At 35.9% G+C, this 16,951-nt stretch overlaps 2 protein-coding genes across 2 annotated transcripts; one reads left to right on the forward strand and one right to left on the reverse strand.

The window, feature by feature from the left end:
* The first annotated feature begins 3,374 nt into the window (after positions 1–3,374).
* Positions 3,375–8,492, forward strand: pdzk1 (PDZ domain containing 1). The gene is made up of 9 exons (XM_053626596.1): positions 3,375–3,407; positions 5,109–5,322; positions 5,466–5,694; positions 5,788–5,924; positions 6,024–6,219; positions 6,776–6,972; positions 7,115–7,333; positions 7,456–7,701; positions 7,813–8,492. Exons 2-9 carry the CDS (start codon positions 5,116–5,118, stop codon positions 7,864–7,866), a joined length of 1,485 nt encoding a protein of 494 aa, XP_053482571.1. The 5' UTR covers positions 3,375–3,407; positions 5,109–5,115; the 3' UTR covers positions 7,867–8,492.
* An 84-nt stretch (positions 8,493–8,576) lies between these two features.
* On the reverse strand, positions 8,577–14,120 carry si:ch73-390b10.2 (Golgi pH regulator). Its single transcript, XM_053626599.1, has 14 exons — positions 13,726–14,120; positions 13,578–13,637; positions 12,594–12,697; positions 12,388–12,494; positions 11,822–11,923; positions 11,609–11,729; positions 11,390–11,470; positions 11,142–11,251; positions 10,581–10,669; positions 10,229–10,321; positions 10,027–10,122; positions 9,614–9,703; positions 9,308–9,373; positions 8,577–9,207 (listed from the first exon to the last, which is right to left on the reverse strand). Exons 1-14 carry the CDS (start codon positions 13,765–13,767, stop codon positions 9,001–9,003), a joined length of 1,368 nt encoding a protein of 455 aa, XP_053482574.1. The 5' UTR covers positions 13,768–14,120; the 3' UTR covers positions 8,577–9,000.
* Positions 14,121–16,951: the final 2,831 nt, after the last annotated feature.

Genomic DNA, 16,951 nt, shown 5'->3' on the forward strand with positions numbered 1-16,951 from the left:
CACAAAGCTACAATAGTACAGTAAAACGCCATGCTACACCAGAACCAGCATTGTTTTCAGTTCCATAATAAATTCCAAACTCTTCGAAATAAAACAGGGAATGGTTTATTAAACATGGTGCAATTGCTCTGCCATCTAGTGTTGAATTTTAAAAGACAGTTTTTTTGGAGAAACTTTACTTTCACCTAACCTGTTTCTAATTTCTTGTTCACATGTTTAGATACAGATTGTGCAACTTTTCATTGTGTCATCTTTACATGTGTTCTGCTGCAGGTTATAATACAAATATGCTCTGGATAACATTCAGTGGCATGGCAGAAAGCAGATCAACAGGGCATCATAACTGTGATTTCTTCTATCCGTTATAACTGAGGTTTGTGCCTGGGGAGGTTTAGATTCATAAACATACTACAGAGGCATTAAAAAGGGCTGTTACAATAATGAAGAGTGGAATAATGTTTCCTGTGTGCAACTCCAATTCTGAAAAAGCTGAGACAGTATGGAAAATGCTAATAAAAACAAAGAGGAGTGATTTGTAAATGTACTTTGACTTGTATTTAGACAAGATATTTTTATGGCATTTGACAGACACCCTTATGCAGAGCGACTTACATTTATCTCATTTATACAACTGAGCAGTTAAGGGCCTTGCTCAAGGACCCAGCAGTGGCAGCTTGGCAGTGCTGAGATTTGAACTCATGACTTGCCAATCAGTAGCGCAATGTCTCCGATTGAGAATATGTGGCACATTATGAAGTACAAAATAAGGCAACAAAGGCCCTGTACCGTTGTGCAGCTGAAGAAATGTTTACTGGATGAATGGGGGAAAATTCCACTTGTTAAACTTAACCAACTGGTGACTTCAGCACTCAAACACTTAATAAGTGTTATTAAAAGAAAAGGTGAGGCTACACAGTGGTAAACAGTTGACTATCCCAACTTTTTTGGAGTGTTTTTCAGTCATCAGATTTGAAATGAGTGTATATTTTCAAAAATAAATTACATTCACAAAGTAAAACATCAAATAATGTGTTAATAATATGTTTTAAGTATAGCAAAGGGTGAGGTGAATTTTCAAATGACTCTTTTTGTTTGTTCTTTTGCATTTTCCATACTGTCCCAACTTTTTTTGGAATCGGGGTTGTAGTAAAAAGAAAATAATAGCAAATGGTTTGGAGCAAAACACTGATTAGTGGGCAGCAGATGGGTGTATATGAGCCAATGGAGGCTCACCATGATCCAATGGAAGTGGTTATGGTTCTGAGTTAATGAATAGAGGGTTGTAAGTTCAAATCCCAAATGCCAGAGAGGCAATTTTGGGCCTTTGAGCAATAACATTTAACTTATACAGATGCTTAGTAGTATATTTGCACTGCATTTTTCTTAGTCACAAGTGCCCTTGGGTAAAGTGTCATATAAATAAAAGTTGGACTGTTGGTTTCGAGAAGCATAGTATCGATCAAGCTCAGCCCATATGACTAAATATTTTGCACTGTGAAAGTACAGTGTGAAAAATAGTTCTCAAAAATAAAATGTTCTCAAATTTAACACTCGAGAAATGTCTTGAGCAAATCTAATCTTTTCCTGATATCTCATTCATTTAACTAATTACAACAGAGAAAGAAAATGTGAAATAAAGATTAGCATAAAATAATTTTTGCAGTATGTTACTCATCTTTCCTTTATCTGTTAATATGAACAACATTTTTCCATCTGATTTTCTAAAAGGGACTATTCTTATTCCATGCATCACTATACCATGTATACATCACTATACCATTTTTTTCCAGTTACCTCCTTCAAGGTAATTACAGCACGTTTAGATTAGACCCCTACTCAATAATTAAAGCGTACTGAAAAAACAGGCCACTGAGGCATGTTATTATTGCTTAAGTGTGCTGTGTGTGTGTGTGTGTGTGTGTGTGTAAGCTTGAAAATCGTTAATCACTTCTGAAGTTACACACACACAGAGACACACATACTCACACACACACACACACACACACACACACACACACACACACACACATATATATATATATATATATATATATATATATATATATATATATATATATATATATATATATACACACATCTTCTTCTTTTGATCTCAAACCTAAATGTCTACAGTGTATAGCAGAAAAAAATAATTGGCCTTGCTGTTCCAATACTTTCAGAGGGGACTGTAGTTTCATGCACTTACTACCATCTAGTTACTTACCTTCCAGACAGTTGAAGTCTTGTAGTTTTCTAGAAAATACATTGAAATATACACTGGATTGTCCATGATGAATACTTTGACAGTGACATGAATCCCTCACAGGTTTCTGTCGCTCCCTTCACTGTATTTGTATTCTTGCTATTTTCCTTTTGTGTATATTTTTAATTCTGCAAAACAATACAAGAATAAAAAAGAGCAAGTCTGGCACAGTAATTTCAGCATGTAGTGTTGCTCCCTCATAACTTCAGAGTCTGGGGTTCAATCCCCATCTCTGGTTTACTGTCTGTGAAGTTGTGTGCATGAGTGCATGCACGTGTGAGATAGCTGACTGGTATCCCATCCAGAATGTATTCTTATCTCTCTAGATCCACTGCAATCTTGTCATGAGCATAAATGAATTAAATGAAATTTGGAAATTGAATAAAATCTTTCTATGGAAGGTAAAAGGAGTGATTTCACTCATGGCCTCAGACGTTAGGGAAGATTTCCTTCATGCAGTATTGTAGCACAGCTGGAACTTAGAGAGTTGCATTGCTCTAAACTGACTAAATAAATGGAACTAAGCCAACCTTCCCACCCTGTGAGGCAGATGTTTCAGTGTGAATTTAAACCTGTGATGAATCATGGGGAAAAAACAAGTGATTCTAATACAACTACACAAATTGACTTTTCCTACCAAGAAAGAACATTAGGAATTCTTTATATATAGAAAAAAATGACCCATACTTTCTCTTTCAGTCATGCTAAACATTTACTGTAGCTTGAGGTTATATGATCTGAAAAAAGAGCCAGCCAACTAAACGCTCTTAGTGATATGAAGTGAGAGGGACTGTCTCTTACTAAGCCATCCCACTCAGTAAAATTTCTAAAATGTACTTGATCTGTATATACTGAATGTACTATTAAGTACTGTATATTTAGCATCTGTTGAGCAAATATAAATGTAGTTAGTTAGTTGCATAATAGCCTTGTATCTCTGCTCAAACTGAAAGACTTATGATTGCTGCAGTGTTGATTGTGATTTTCCACAGAAACATTATGAACAGGTTTCCAGACATAAGATGTGGTTAAATACCTTACCATTTAAGTGAACCTTTGCACTGTCAAAGTCCATTACCCTTGTGCATGGTTAAATAACACTTTCGAAAAAGATGCATGGGCTGGGATAACAGGACAGGAACAGGTGAGTGGCAGCTACTTGTCATGTACATTATTCATGTCATCTTAGATTTGTCTTAGAATTAAACCTGTGGGAAAATGCTTATGAAAAGACTCTGATCAGCCATTTGTGAGCATTCCTGTTCAGTCCCTTAATTGAATGGGATCTGTTGAATTTTGCTTTTATGCTATTTTTGAACTGTTGTTATGTTGTCCTAAATGTAGATTAGTAAATGTAGGTATTATTATTAAGTATTAAAACCAACCTCTTGATCTACACTGGTAAAGACTTGGTATTCATAGCAAGCAATGCTCATTGCATAGATATCTGGACAAGGAAAAGCCTAGTGTACTGCTACTGATGATCAAAAACTGAAAAGGCAATGAGTTCTTGGTCAAATGGAATGATAACTAATATTATATAGCAAGGAGCAGTATAGATTGACCTATTTCATATGAGGATGAAGTAGTTCAAATATCGCCATAAATGAGATAATATCTGACTTTCTTCTAGGCGTAAATTGTGATGGCTTTTCTTTTTATCCAATGTTACATGCCTTTTTCTTGGCAACCACAAGATATAGGAATGCTTGTGTATGTTGTTAAGATATACAGTGGCGAGAAAAAAAGTAGAATTAAAAAAAAATTCTTTACTAGAGGAATCATGGCTTTCATTAAGTGCTAGAATGCTGGAACACTTGCACTGAACAAAATGGAGATTGTGAAGAAATATAAGTACACTTTTGCGATAGTTATTTGCAATATATATATATATATATATATATATATATATATATATATATATATATATATATATAATTACATATATATATATATATATATATGACAAAGTGTATGCTTGTGTACTTGTTTCAAATTATACTTGTGTACTTTGCTAATCCCAAGAACATGTTCTTAGCAACAAAGCTAAGCATACTGACACTCTCTTTTTCTTCATGTTTGGCAGGGGTCACTTTGCTTTGATCATTCTTTATTATGGAGGCAAAGTACACATGTTCAAGCAAGGCGTACACTTTGTCATAGCACCTCCAGCTTAACATTTAACAACTGTAGAGCCTGATCATATTCTGTCAATTTCAGCACATTATCTTCATCTTTATTATTAGCATTAGTATTCACCTTCGTAATAGTATCAGTATTAATATTCATCAACTTACTTTCAGAAGTCATTAACTATTGTTCATCTAAATGACCATTAATGTATCCCTAAGGTTATTGGGCAGATTAAAATAATATATTCAATTCAATTTTATATGTACGGATCTTTTCACACTGAACAATGTCACAAAGCAGCTTTATAGTAAGCCAGATCTAGATTTAGATCCCTGATGAGCAAGCCAGACTATGAATAATGGGAAGATTAATTTAGAGTACAATGACTAGAATTTTGGGGCCAGTCTAACAAATCCGGCTACTTTTTACTATTATCATTTGCCTGTATTTACAGTTTAATACATTTTAAAAAAAAGAAATTAATTAATTTCTTTTTGCAATATGATATCACAGATGTAACTAGTGATATATGAATGCATTTCATCACACCTCACTGATAAGCCCTGCGTGTTGTTAGAGTATGTTGTAAAATAATTTCGCAGGTAGTGAATGATGGGTGTGCTAATTTGATAAGATAAAGAAGGTAATGGTATAACAACAGACTTCAGACTGAAGCTTGGTTGGTGACTGTGTAAAACATTTTTTCTATTAGGAGAATAATGGCTGGACCAAGACCTCGAGTGATTGCACTTTCAAAGCGCGAGGGCCAGAGCTATGGCTTCTTCCTGAGGGTTGAGGAGGGGGAAGAAGGTCATTTGGTTCGGGCCTTGGAGATGGGTGGTCCTGCTGAACTAGCAGGCCTCAAGGATGGAGATCGCATTATCAGAGTCAATGGAACATTTGTGGACAACTTAGAACACAACCTGGTATAAATTAGATTTTAAGAGTATGAACTATACATTTAAACCTTTAGTACGTCTATAAGATTTCATAATGGCAAGTTAAGCGTTACTATAAAGCAGTTATCAAGGACATTACCACTGCAACTTTGCTTTTTCACCTCCCTCAGGTTGCTGAAATGGTTAAGAAAAGTGGATTGACTGTCACATTTCATGTCCTGGGAGACGAAACATACCGGCAAGCCAAAAGCAGTGGCATAAACCTTGCAGAACCACAGTCCTATTCTGCTCAGAGTCAGCCCACCATGAACGGAGTCCCTGGACCAAGCCCTAAACTCAAACTCTGTTTTCTGCAGAAGTCTGGCAGTGGCTTTGGTTTCTCGATCAAGTCCTCTAAAGGTGAAAAATGTTATAGACTCTAAAACATTATATTTTAAATCGGCCGAGTGATCTATAATTTGAAGAGTTCTCCTGTCCTCTCTGAATTCTCAGGTGAAGAGGGAATGTTCATGACAGATGTGATTGTGGGAGGCACTGCTGATAATGCAGGGGTTAAGGCAGGTGATCGTATAGTAGAGATCAATGGAGAAAATGTAGAAGGTGCTACTCATGAGCAAACTGTGGGAATGGTAAGCAATGTTTCAACACTAAAGATGCCTAGAACATTTCTATGTTGAGGTGTATGAGTTTGTTTTAGTAAGAAAATAATATCAGGCTCCGGTTGCTAGGTCAAAGCTGCTGGAAACAGTGTGATGTTTTTACTTGTGGACGAGGACACGGACAAATACTACAAGAATAAACGCATCAGACTGGGACCTGGACTGGCTACAACGAAGCACCTACCACTGAAGCCTCGCATAGCTGAAATCACCAAGGGAGCCAGTGGTTATGGTTTCTTCCTTAAGGAAGACCCTAAAACTCCAGGTAGGCATGTCAATGAGGAGTAGTTAAGATGCTGATAGCATCTTATATAGATATAGATAAATATCTTTCAAATATAAATGACAGCTGCATGGTCTCATGTGAAGGAAAATAACAGTATGTGTGACCATATTACAGATGTGGGAGAAATTAGCATTAATGTAATCATAGGCTGCTAACATCATCCATATGTGCAACTTCATTCACAGAAGGGATGTCATATGTTGTTATTAAACTATTTATTTACAGTCTGATCAGATTCTTATATAGTAATCCATTTTAGCAACATTCAATCATACACAATCATTCATATGCAGTCATTCTCCCTGTCCACTCCAATTTCAAAAGGAACACAAAGAGTCATAGTCACTTAACATTTGATTCACAGCAAATGCGTGCTGATTAAGTCTCACTGTAAACTCTTGTTTGAGTCCATTTGGCAGATCATAGAAGACAGACCTTGAGTAGACAATTGTGGTTTTTTTACATTTTACATTATGAGGTCTGACTGCACACATTTCTATATATGATGAGATTACAATATGTAATTGTCCTTAAGGTCATTTCATTGGAGAAATAGACCGTGGGAGTCCTGCAGAAAAAGCAGGACTGAAGGAGAAGGACCAGCTGGTGGCTGTGGATGGAATGGAGGTTAATCACTGCACCCATGAGCAAGTAGTGGAGAAAATACGTCAGCTCGGAAATCTATGCTGCCTCTTGGTGGTTGATGCTGAAACAGACAAGATGTACAAGATGGTGAGTCTATTATAGTCGAGTGTTTTGTTTTTTGTTTTGCTTTTTTAATATTTTGCCCAAATACATTGAGATTGAAATGTGTCAAAGTGGAGTTCTGAGTTTTGGAGTGTTTTATGTCCATGTTTAATTTTTTTTTTTCCAGGGTGGTATCTCTCCTTTACTTTATTGGGAGGAAATGCGGAGTTCCCTGCCTCAGCCGAGCAATCCTGAGCCTGAAAATAATGTCATCCCAGTCCCAGCCATGCCTGATGCTGCAGAGGAAATATATAAACCCAAATTGTGCCGCATGGAAAAGACCGCTGCTGGGTATGGTTTCCACCTCAATGGTATCCAAGGAGTGCACGGACAATATATCAAAGAGGTAGGAAGAACCTGTGAAATACATCTGAACAGATTATTCACGACTAAAATCAGCAAGTATCTCATACACATATATGCTTTGGAGAGTTCTCGATATTCACGCACAGTATGACACATCGATAGGTGGTGAAAGGCGGAGCAGCAGACAGAGCCGGGCTAGAGGATGATGACATTGTGGTGGAGGTCAATGGGGTGAACATAGAGCAACGCACACATGAGGAGGCTGTGAATCTGATCCGCAGCAGTGGTGACACATTGGTCCTCCTCGTAGCAGGGAGAGCTGCCTATGATCACCTAAAAGCTAAAGGAGTTGCAATTACCCCCAAGCTGCTGGATACAGAGACAGCACCAATTCAGCCTCGTGAAAGGGTGAGCACCATTTAACTTCTGAAGCCATAATCCCAATCCATTACTATTTACTAACACCACAAAAGTGTTACACACTCCGATTTGACTATAACCTCTGGTTCTCTATTTCAGACACCCTCTGTTTCATCTACATCCTCATCAGAAAATGAAGATATGAGGTTTTGAGAGACGTTTTCCAGTTGCTGGGTTATATGTATATATGATGGCACGTTAGGTTGCACAAATAAATTAAAATCTTTTAATATAAGTAGTCAATAATTGCACTACCGGAAAAAGACAATCTTTTAAATGGAAAGCAGTCAGGTACTCTGTCCTCTCCGACTACAGGTGTTTACCAATCTACAAATAATGCTGGCAAGTAGAAAGCAGCAAATGCAGCAATGCTAAGTACTGCATCAGATCAGAGTTAACATTTTCCAAACAAATCCATGTATATATTTTTTGTATGTATGTCAGGTGTGGTAGACAACACCGATCTCAGATGTGAACAAAGGACACAAACCGTTAAATCATGCCATTGTCACGGGTGTTGATTGTGTAAGACCCTCTGATGCCTTTCATATGCACATCTATGCTCTTTGCACCACAATGCTTTCGGGAATGGCAAGTACTTTGTACAGTTTAACCTTTTTTCACCTGTTTATCTCTACTTAAATGCATTCAAAGACATTCACCAAGTTAATATTTAGAGCCTAGATATTCAGCAGTGAGCTATTCACTCTGCTTAGGCCATTGTATGAAGTAATAATATATATATATATGCTCATTAGTAAATAAAAATTTGCATAATCACTATGTGCCATTCTGGATTCTGTAGTTATTATTATTCTGAAAAAAATATTAATTTATTGTATGTAAATTTTCACATGGATAAATCCATTTTGCAAGTGTTTTATTTGTGATAAAAGCATATGATGATACACTGCAAGTTGATATACTGAATTATCATTGTATTTATAACAGAAGAACAGTGTAAAAACCAACCATGACTAAATTGCAAGCAATGCTGACTGCATGTCTGATACAATGAACAAAGACAAAGCATAAAAAAAAACGCTTGCTAATCTTTTTAGTGGAAAAATCTTCAATCAAAATACCATCATGGACCATTAACTCTAGAATAACTTGACTAGTCAACCAAATACCCTTCACCTTTAAACCAAACAAGCACGATCTTGGGTCTTCCTGATTCAGGAAATTCAGTTCTGGTAGAAATAAAAAAAGAGGCCTCTTAGAACCAGAAGGAAGAAGCAGCTTAACACTTCAGTCCATTTCCCTCAGATGAGGTCATTCAGTAGGTCACAGGGTCATGTGCTTCTCGGGTGCCTGCTTGTGTGCCAGGTAGAGGAAGAGGATGCTGGACAGAGCACTAACAAGGAAGATTACATCAAACCAGCGATGGTAGAAGTTGAACTGCAGCTCTCCCAGGACCTCAGTGACGATGGTACGGTACTCCAGGGGCATGCTCATTCGCATGAGCAACACAGAGGACACAAAATACATCCCCTATAGACACAGACAGCAAATTAACACAGTAACTGTCTTGTCATAACACATAAAAAAACACAGTAATGTGTTCTGCTGATAGGATTTATAAGAGTTTTACCATGATCTGGGCCAGGACAAGCACTATTACATTGGATGACTTGCTGCTAGAAATGGCATAGAAGAACTGGAGAAGAACAATGAGATTTAAGAAGAGGGCTATTAAGTAGTCTTTAGTGTATAAGTCTAGACTTATTGTGAAGTCAGTTCTGAGAAAGCATTTCTGTCATGCTGACTGTATTAATGCTAGAATTATTATTATTATTACTATTATTGATCATATACTTAGAATATTTAAAATTAATAACACCAAGCCAATTGATGATAAAAATTTTTACAAAATGATATAGGTTACACCCAAATTTACCTTAGTGAGAGTGATTAAAAGGCCTCGGATGGAGGTGACGATGATGATTCCGACCAGGATAAAAGAAATGTGCTGAGACCAGAATTTTACCTGTGGAGAATCAAAATGTAAATACTGAGCAACCATTAACATTCACATGCTTTAAAATTATAAAAAGGACAAAGTAAGACAACTGTTCTCAGGACAGAAAGAAAAACAATCACAAAAAATCAATTACAAATGTGAGGCTTTGTCATTGGGGAAATATAAGTCTGGTGAAGCGTAATAAGACACTGGAGGCTTCATCAGGCTATAAACTGACTAATAAGTAACCAGAGCAGAGACAGCTAGCTCACCTTTGTTCTCAGGTTCTTACATTTGACAACATCCAAAAGCACATTTATATACTGTGTGTGCATTTGTGTGTGTCTCACATCAAACTGAATTCCCAAGTAGTTGACTGTGATCTCAATCCCTCTCGTTACTGGGTCAGTCTTCCCCACGCGATCAAAGACTATGTTGATGGTGGCCTAAGGCAATCACACTGAGTTAATGCATTAAATACACACATATCCTGCTTGTATGTTTTATAATATCGTAAATGTATATGCCCCACTGACCACAATAAATGCTCACCATGAATATTTTCCACACACAATAGATGGAGAAGAAGTACCCCAAAAAGTTGAAGTATTTTCCTTGAAACGTCTTTGAGTATTCGATCCTCTCCTGACGACATAAAGAATACATTTCAAGATAATCTTTCACGCCCGTCATTTTTGCTAGAATGCAATTTGTAAAGATCATGAAGATCATACCCTAAATTACCTTAAGTCTCAAGTCTAGTGGTTAAAGAATTAATAGTTGACATTAAAACCTTATGTATAAACAACACTTTGGACTGTACATACTGTATTAGTACTACTGTTATGTCTTTATGATATGATTCACAGTGTACTGCATTTGAAATTATAGTTGTAATTTTCACCTTGGTAGCCTGCAGGTCCACTGTCTCCAAGAAGAGCTGCCTACTGAGCTCCTCTAGAGCATCTACCTCATGCTGGATTAGAGACAGATCTGCAGTTCTAATATCAAGGAAGGCACACTACTGTCATTTTAAACTACCCAAATACTCAAAAACACTTTAACCAAGTCAACAAAAGTTGAGAATAATGTAAACATATGTGAATGCACCTGCTTACATATCAGCATATCGCGGCAAAGGTAATTTTGCAAGCCAGACCTTGGCACAACCTGGTACCTTTTGTTATTGAACATGGGTGGTATATATATATATACACATATACATACATACATACATATATACACATACATATATCACACACACACACACTTATATTAGTATCATATTTACGTATATTCATATTTACTGTACATATGTGTTTTTCCCCGCAGGACAGAACCCAGTACATGCATGCATGCATATGGTGAGATTGCAACCTTTAAGATTCTGAAGCTTGTGGACAGAAAAGTGTAAAGTAATTAGACACTCTATGTCTATTAAGGCTACGACTATGGCAAAGGATACTCTCACTGCCTGAAGGAGAGGAAGTGACACTCTTGAGCATCCCCCAGAATCCAGTCTGTTTGTTTTGGTCCTCTCCTCGCTGGTACATCTGCCTCCTCGTCATAGCAATTCTACACACAGGAGAGCATCAGCTGAAATTCTGTGATACTGTTATTTAAGAAAACGCTCTAGATACAGATATCTGGTACACTGACACAATATCAAAATCAAATCCATGGTGTGCCTTTTGCCTTCTCCCCATAACACACCTTTTCTTTTTACTGACAATCATGTCCATGGTCTGAAGCAGACGTCTCTCCAGGGCCAGGATGTCACTGTCAGTTACATTCCTATACACACAAAAAGTGACACCTGAGCAAAACATTGTTTAATAAATCAAAAGCTACAATCTATGCTAATTGGTAAAATTAAATTAATTTATAATCTATGCTCTCAAAGTCAGCTTTATGGAATATAATACCTGTTACCTCAGAAAATAGGACATGTATGTGTAGGGGCAGTTCACAGCACCAAATCCGGAGAGCAGAGCCATCAATGTGACCCCAATGACCCCGACACGGCTGATGAGCTGCTCTATAGACAGAATACCTGAGAGAGAAACAGCACTATAATGTGAATTTAATGCTTTACCTTAAGTGACTACACCAAGCTTTCTGAAATGAAAAGGTGTTTCTTCTTACCATGTTTTGGACTTAATATGGGAAAAGGGTCTCCAAGTTTCCAAAAAAAATACATGAAGGTGAACCAAACGACACATGAAAACAACAACCTCTGTCTCTGCACTGTAAAATACAAGATAAAAAAAAAAAAATCATTACCTATTCATGCATACCTAGGCAGCCTGTAAAGTGCAGCTCAATCTTTTTTTATTTACTATTTACTTAAGAAACATTTACTATTATTGAAAAAATACTTGTGCACAAAAGTATGCACAATTTCATGAGAACAGCATTCTGTAATGATTCGCATTAAAATAAGTGTTTAATACAGCCTAGTGTCTGACAAAATAAATGAGTACTTATTGTTATAGACATTCTGTAATTTATAGCATAAATCTGTGTTAGCCCATTGACAAAAAACAAAACAAAAAAACAAAACAAATGTATCTCACTATTTTGTTATTGTCAATGAAATGTTAGCAGTTTGTAAATTTGTGTTAGATAAGTGAGAATTGTTGAGTGAGCCATGTTAAGTGAGAACAATTGAAACTCATGCACTTTTTTTTTTAAACATAGGATCCACTTACACAAACGTATGTTACTGACCACAAAGTAGCCAATGTAGAAAGGCACTACAAAGATTAGGACCAGCAGTATAACATACAAATTCAGTTTCCAGTGAAAATATCTGGACCTGTAAATAAATAAATAAACAAACAAACAGATGTGTGACTTAAATGAAAATTTACAATCTATGTAATGTAAGGTTTTCAGTCATGGTTGAGCCACTTACGTGCTACTTAATGCACCGAGGATTTCAAAGATGATGAGTTCAAACATTGTGCAAGAGAATGCAAATGTGACTGAGAAAACCACTTGTACCACATACTGTCGCACCTAGGAAAGACACAAGAAACTTTTCATATAATACAGTTCCAATCAAAATGATTCAACCCTCATTCCAAACCAGGTTTATTGTCAAAATGTAGACTTTCAGCTGTTTGCAATGAACAAATCAAACAAAAACAATTGAAATAGTTGAACACAACAAGTGCTTCAAGTGGTTTCCCCAAATTCAACTGAAAATGCAACTGATAATGATTTCTTCAGTTTCAAAATGACTCGACCCCTTCATGGCAAGCATCTTTAGTACTTATTAGAGCACTTAGTAGTTGCATTTTCAGTTGAATTTTGGGGAAAACACTTGAAGCGTTCATTGTGTTGAACTATTTCAACTGCTTTTGTTTGATTTATTGATTGAAAACAGCTGAAAGTCTGTAAACTTTGACAGTAAACCTGATTTGCAATGGGGGTTGAATAAGTTTGATGACAACTGTAAATATTAGATGACTAGATGCCAACTTTAATAGCAAGCTACTGATAAAATGAACTGTGAAATTTGCATGAATATGCAAGACGGCCATTCAGACCTAACTATAAGCACAGAAATAACAGCATTTAAGCAATTTAAACACTCTTTGAAGTTAGGCATAAGTTGCCTATGTTGGTGTTTATACTGTTTGTTTAGGAACTTGCCAAACTGTGAATGAGCACATGAAATGGCAGTTCCAAGTGTTTGTTTTATTGCCCTGCCTGGAACCATGATTTCTTTGGGAATTTAATGGAGAAAGTGTCTCTTTGTAGACAAAACCATTGACCAGGAATCATTCAGCATTAAACACTAGATCTAATAACCAGCTAGTTCTAATAACACTGATGTCATACATCTATACAGCACTTTATAAAATATAAGATGCATACTGTATATAATCAGTACCTCATAATCTTTAAATAACTGCCGCATAAAGAACAGCCAACCAAATCCGAAAAACAGCACCTGCAACGAGAAAAGACTGAGCTAACATACACCATTTCGTAGAAATAATATTTATTAGTTAGCTGTACACAATAACGTGAGCACTGACCTGGGAAGTGAACATAATTACCGAATCTACAAAGAAAGACATGTTGACATATATTTCCCGTTTTAAACGACTTCATATAAACATATAGATATTTAAAATCTCCTATGTCTTTACGTCATTCGTGAAACCGAAAAACTGTTACGATAATGTAACATGGTGTATTGGTATCATTTTGGTTTTGTATTACGCCTTCATCTCTGCCCGAATGCACATTTTTCCGGCGCAATTCGATGACGTCACGAACCGGTCGCCGTCTACAAGGTTGAATATTTCATGGCTCTGTGCTACCACCGCTAGAGTGCGCTCTCTCATCGGCCAAATACAGAGGGGAGAGTGGGGTCGGCTGTGTGCATTGGTCTATGTTCTGTTGTTTGTTTTTTGGTTGGTTGGTTGGTCTGATGTTTTTTTTTGTTGTTGTTGTATCAATTCAGTTAATTAAGTCTGTGAAATATAGAGTGGCTTGCAAAAGAATTCAACCTCCTTGAAATGTATCAGATTTGTCTGAATAACAAATGATAAATACACAGGCTCCAGGTTTCCCGTGACCATGAAAAGGAGTAAGCAGTAGAAGATGGGTGGATGGATGGAAGTATTCAACCGCCAGGTTCCAGAAGCTCCAAATGAAACATATTTTCTTAACAAGGACACAATTGATTTATAATTTGTCTTTACCTGTGAAATATTAAAACCGCTCCCATTTTCTGTAAAAAAAAAAAAAAAAAAAAAAAAAAACCACCTCGGACAGTCTATCAGTTTCTGAAGACTGAGGAATATTCTAAGTTAAAGGTAAAGTAATAAAACTTCATAACTTACGAATAGGGCATAAAATTATATCTAAGTGGTTGGACATCCCAGTAAGCATCCCTGTTCGATCAATAGTGAGGAAGTGGAAGCTGCATCACACCACCCAAACATTAACTAGACATAGGGGCATGCCTAGGGGCAATTTTAAATAGCCAAACCACCTACTGACATGTTTTTGAGAGGTGGGAAGAAACCCCACAGGCACAGGGAGAACATGCACAAAAACTCCACACAAATAATAACCTGAGTTAAGGATCAAATTAATGAACTTGATGCTGTTGATGCTATTTTCTAATGAAGTAAATGTTATAAGTATGTATTGATTTGGAAAATCATATAAGGCCTAAGAATGCCTTATTAGGGAATGTCTGTCCTTGTGATTAGGCTCTAAGGCAGACCTGGGGTGGAAAAAAGTTAATGATAACAATAAGGCTAAGGATGTTAAAACAGAACACTGTTGAGGCCAAAGACTACATTTGGACATATGATTATGTTGAAAGAGTAAACTTTGTAAGAATAAAACCTTTTTTCAAAAAAAATTAACTGACTGGACTTGTGCCACAATTATAAAGAGTATATGACTAGAAGAAATTAATGGTGGCGAAAAGACAGGTTGTTCCTAAAAAAGGAGAAGCGGTAAACCCTGCCTAGTTAAGCTCACTGTTGCAAGACAGTATAAAAGCCCTTGTCATGATTGTATGATTCAGACTTTCTGCAGAGGTCTCAGCTTTATTTTAACTTAATAAAAGTTTGATCTTTTGACATCTATAACCCCTTGTCTCTTTAAGTTTTTGACTTAGATTGAAGAGATTTTCTACAACACCATCATGCCATCCTTTGTGCTTGATAGCTTAAATACTTGTATTGGTATCACAGTTACAGCTGACCCCATACTGTTAACCATGTTCAAATTTTATATGCTAGCTTACCAGCCTAGCATTGCCAACTCTCAATCATGCTAACTTTAAACAGCTAGACAGTGATCAAAAATAATGCAGTTGAGGAAATTTGCTTGTTACGTTTACTTTTACTATTAATTTTTGCTTTGTGAATTTTGACTTGCGGTCACAACTTGTAATTCTCAACCTCCAACTAGAAAAACTTGGGGTGATTGACCTTCCTTGTTTGAGTAACATCAAATCAACATGGCTGGGCACAGCATCAGAACCAAACAAAGTATCAGAACTTTAAATGAGTTATATTGTGTATATACAGTACCCTCCACTAATATTGGCACCCTTGGTAAATATGAGAAGGCTGTGAAAAATTGTCTCTATTGTTTGATCTTTTATTAAAAAAAGAAACAAGAAAAAGAAAAAAAACACACTTAAATACTCTGCTCTCATGGATACCAAACAATTACAAACACAACACAGGCTTATCAAAAAAAAATTATCTTTGTTAAATATAGGAACAGGAAATGGTTCCTGTTCCTAGTCACCCAGTTGTAGTAAAAAGCTATGTAAATATCAATGGGATTATTCTTCAAATATATTTTTCTCATATGAATTCATAGGGGTGCCAATAATTGTTACACAGCAGTATGTAGCAAAGTTTTGTTTTTGTTTTGTTTTTTTTGATAAACCTGTGTTTTGTTGTTTGATATCCTTAGAGCAGAGTATTTTTGTGATTTTTTTTTTAACAAACACACACACACACACACACACACGCACACACACACACACACACACACACACATATATATATATATATATATATATATATATATATATATATATATATATATATATATAATATATATAAATATATATATATATAGCCACAAATCTTAATCAGAAAGAGGCTTTCTGCCATTGTACTTCTTATGATTCAAAATAATATAATATGCTGGATTATTAAGCTATATAATATTATGGATTATTAAGCTTTCTTAATAGTGCGGCTGAAAAACCAAATTTGCAGTGATGATTTTTATTCCAGTTTTCTTGATTACATATTATTGCATACATCTTTCTTTTTATTTGTTTATTTTTACACTGTCTCTTCGTTTTAGGGTACATTGTATTACATTTGATGATAACAACAACAAGCTAACAAAAAGCTATTTTCTTCTTTAGTCTGCATTTTCTATTCTTGATTTTTTTTTTTTTTTTTAAAAGGTAAGTCTTTGTGTGTAAAAGTGGTGATCTAGACTGTTTTGTAAAATCTATTCTATGACATTCTACTCAAGACAAATCTGGCAACTTCAGAGGAGTTAACTACACACAAGAAATATCTTGGTTTTTTTGTTGTTGTTTTTTTTGTTTGTTTGTTTTTGTTTTTTTTAGAATATTATATCTTTATGAAAAAAGATGACTGGCTTAACTGAAACAGCAGCAGTTTCCCATTAGGGCTTCAGTAGAAATAATAGAAGAGAGAAAAATAAAACATTTAGTGCAAATATACAGGTCATAGACAAGTA

This window comes from Ictalurus furcatus, chromosome 6 (assembly GCF_023375685.1).
Source record: "Ictalurus furcatus strain D&B chromosome 6, Billie_1.0, whole genome shotgun sequence".
Lineage (NCBI taxonomy): Eukaryota > Metazoa > Chordata > Actinopteri > Siluriformes > Ictaluridae > Ictalurus > Ictalurus furcatus.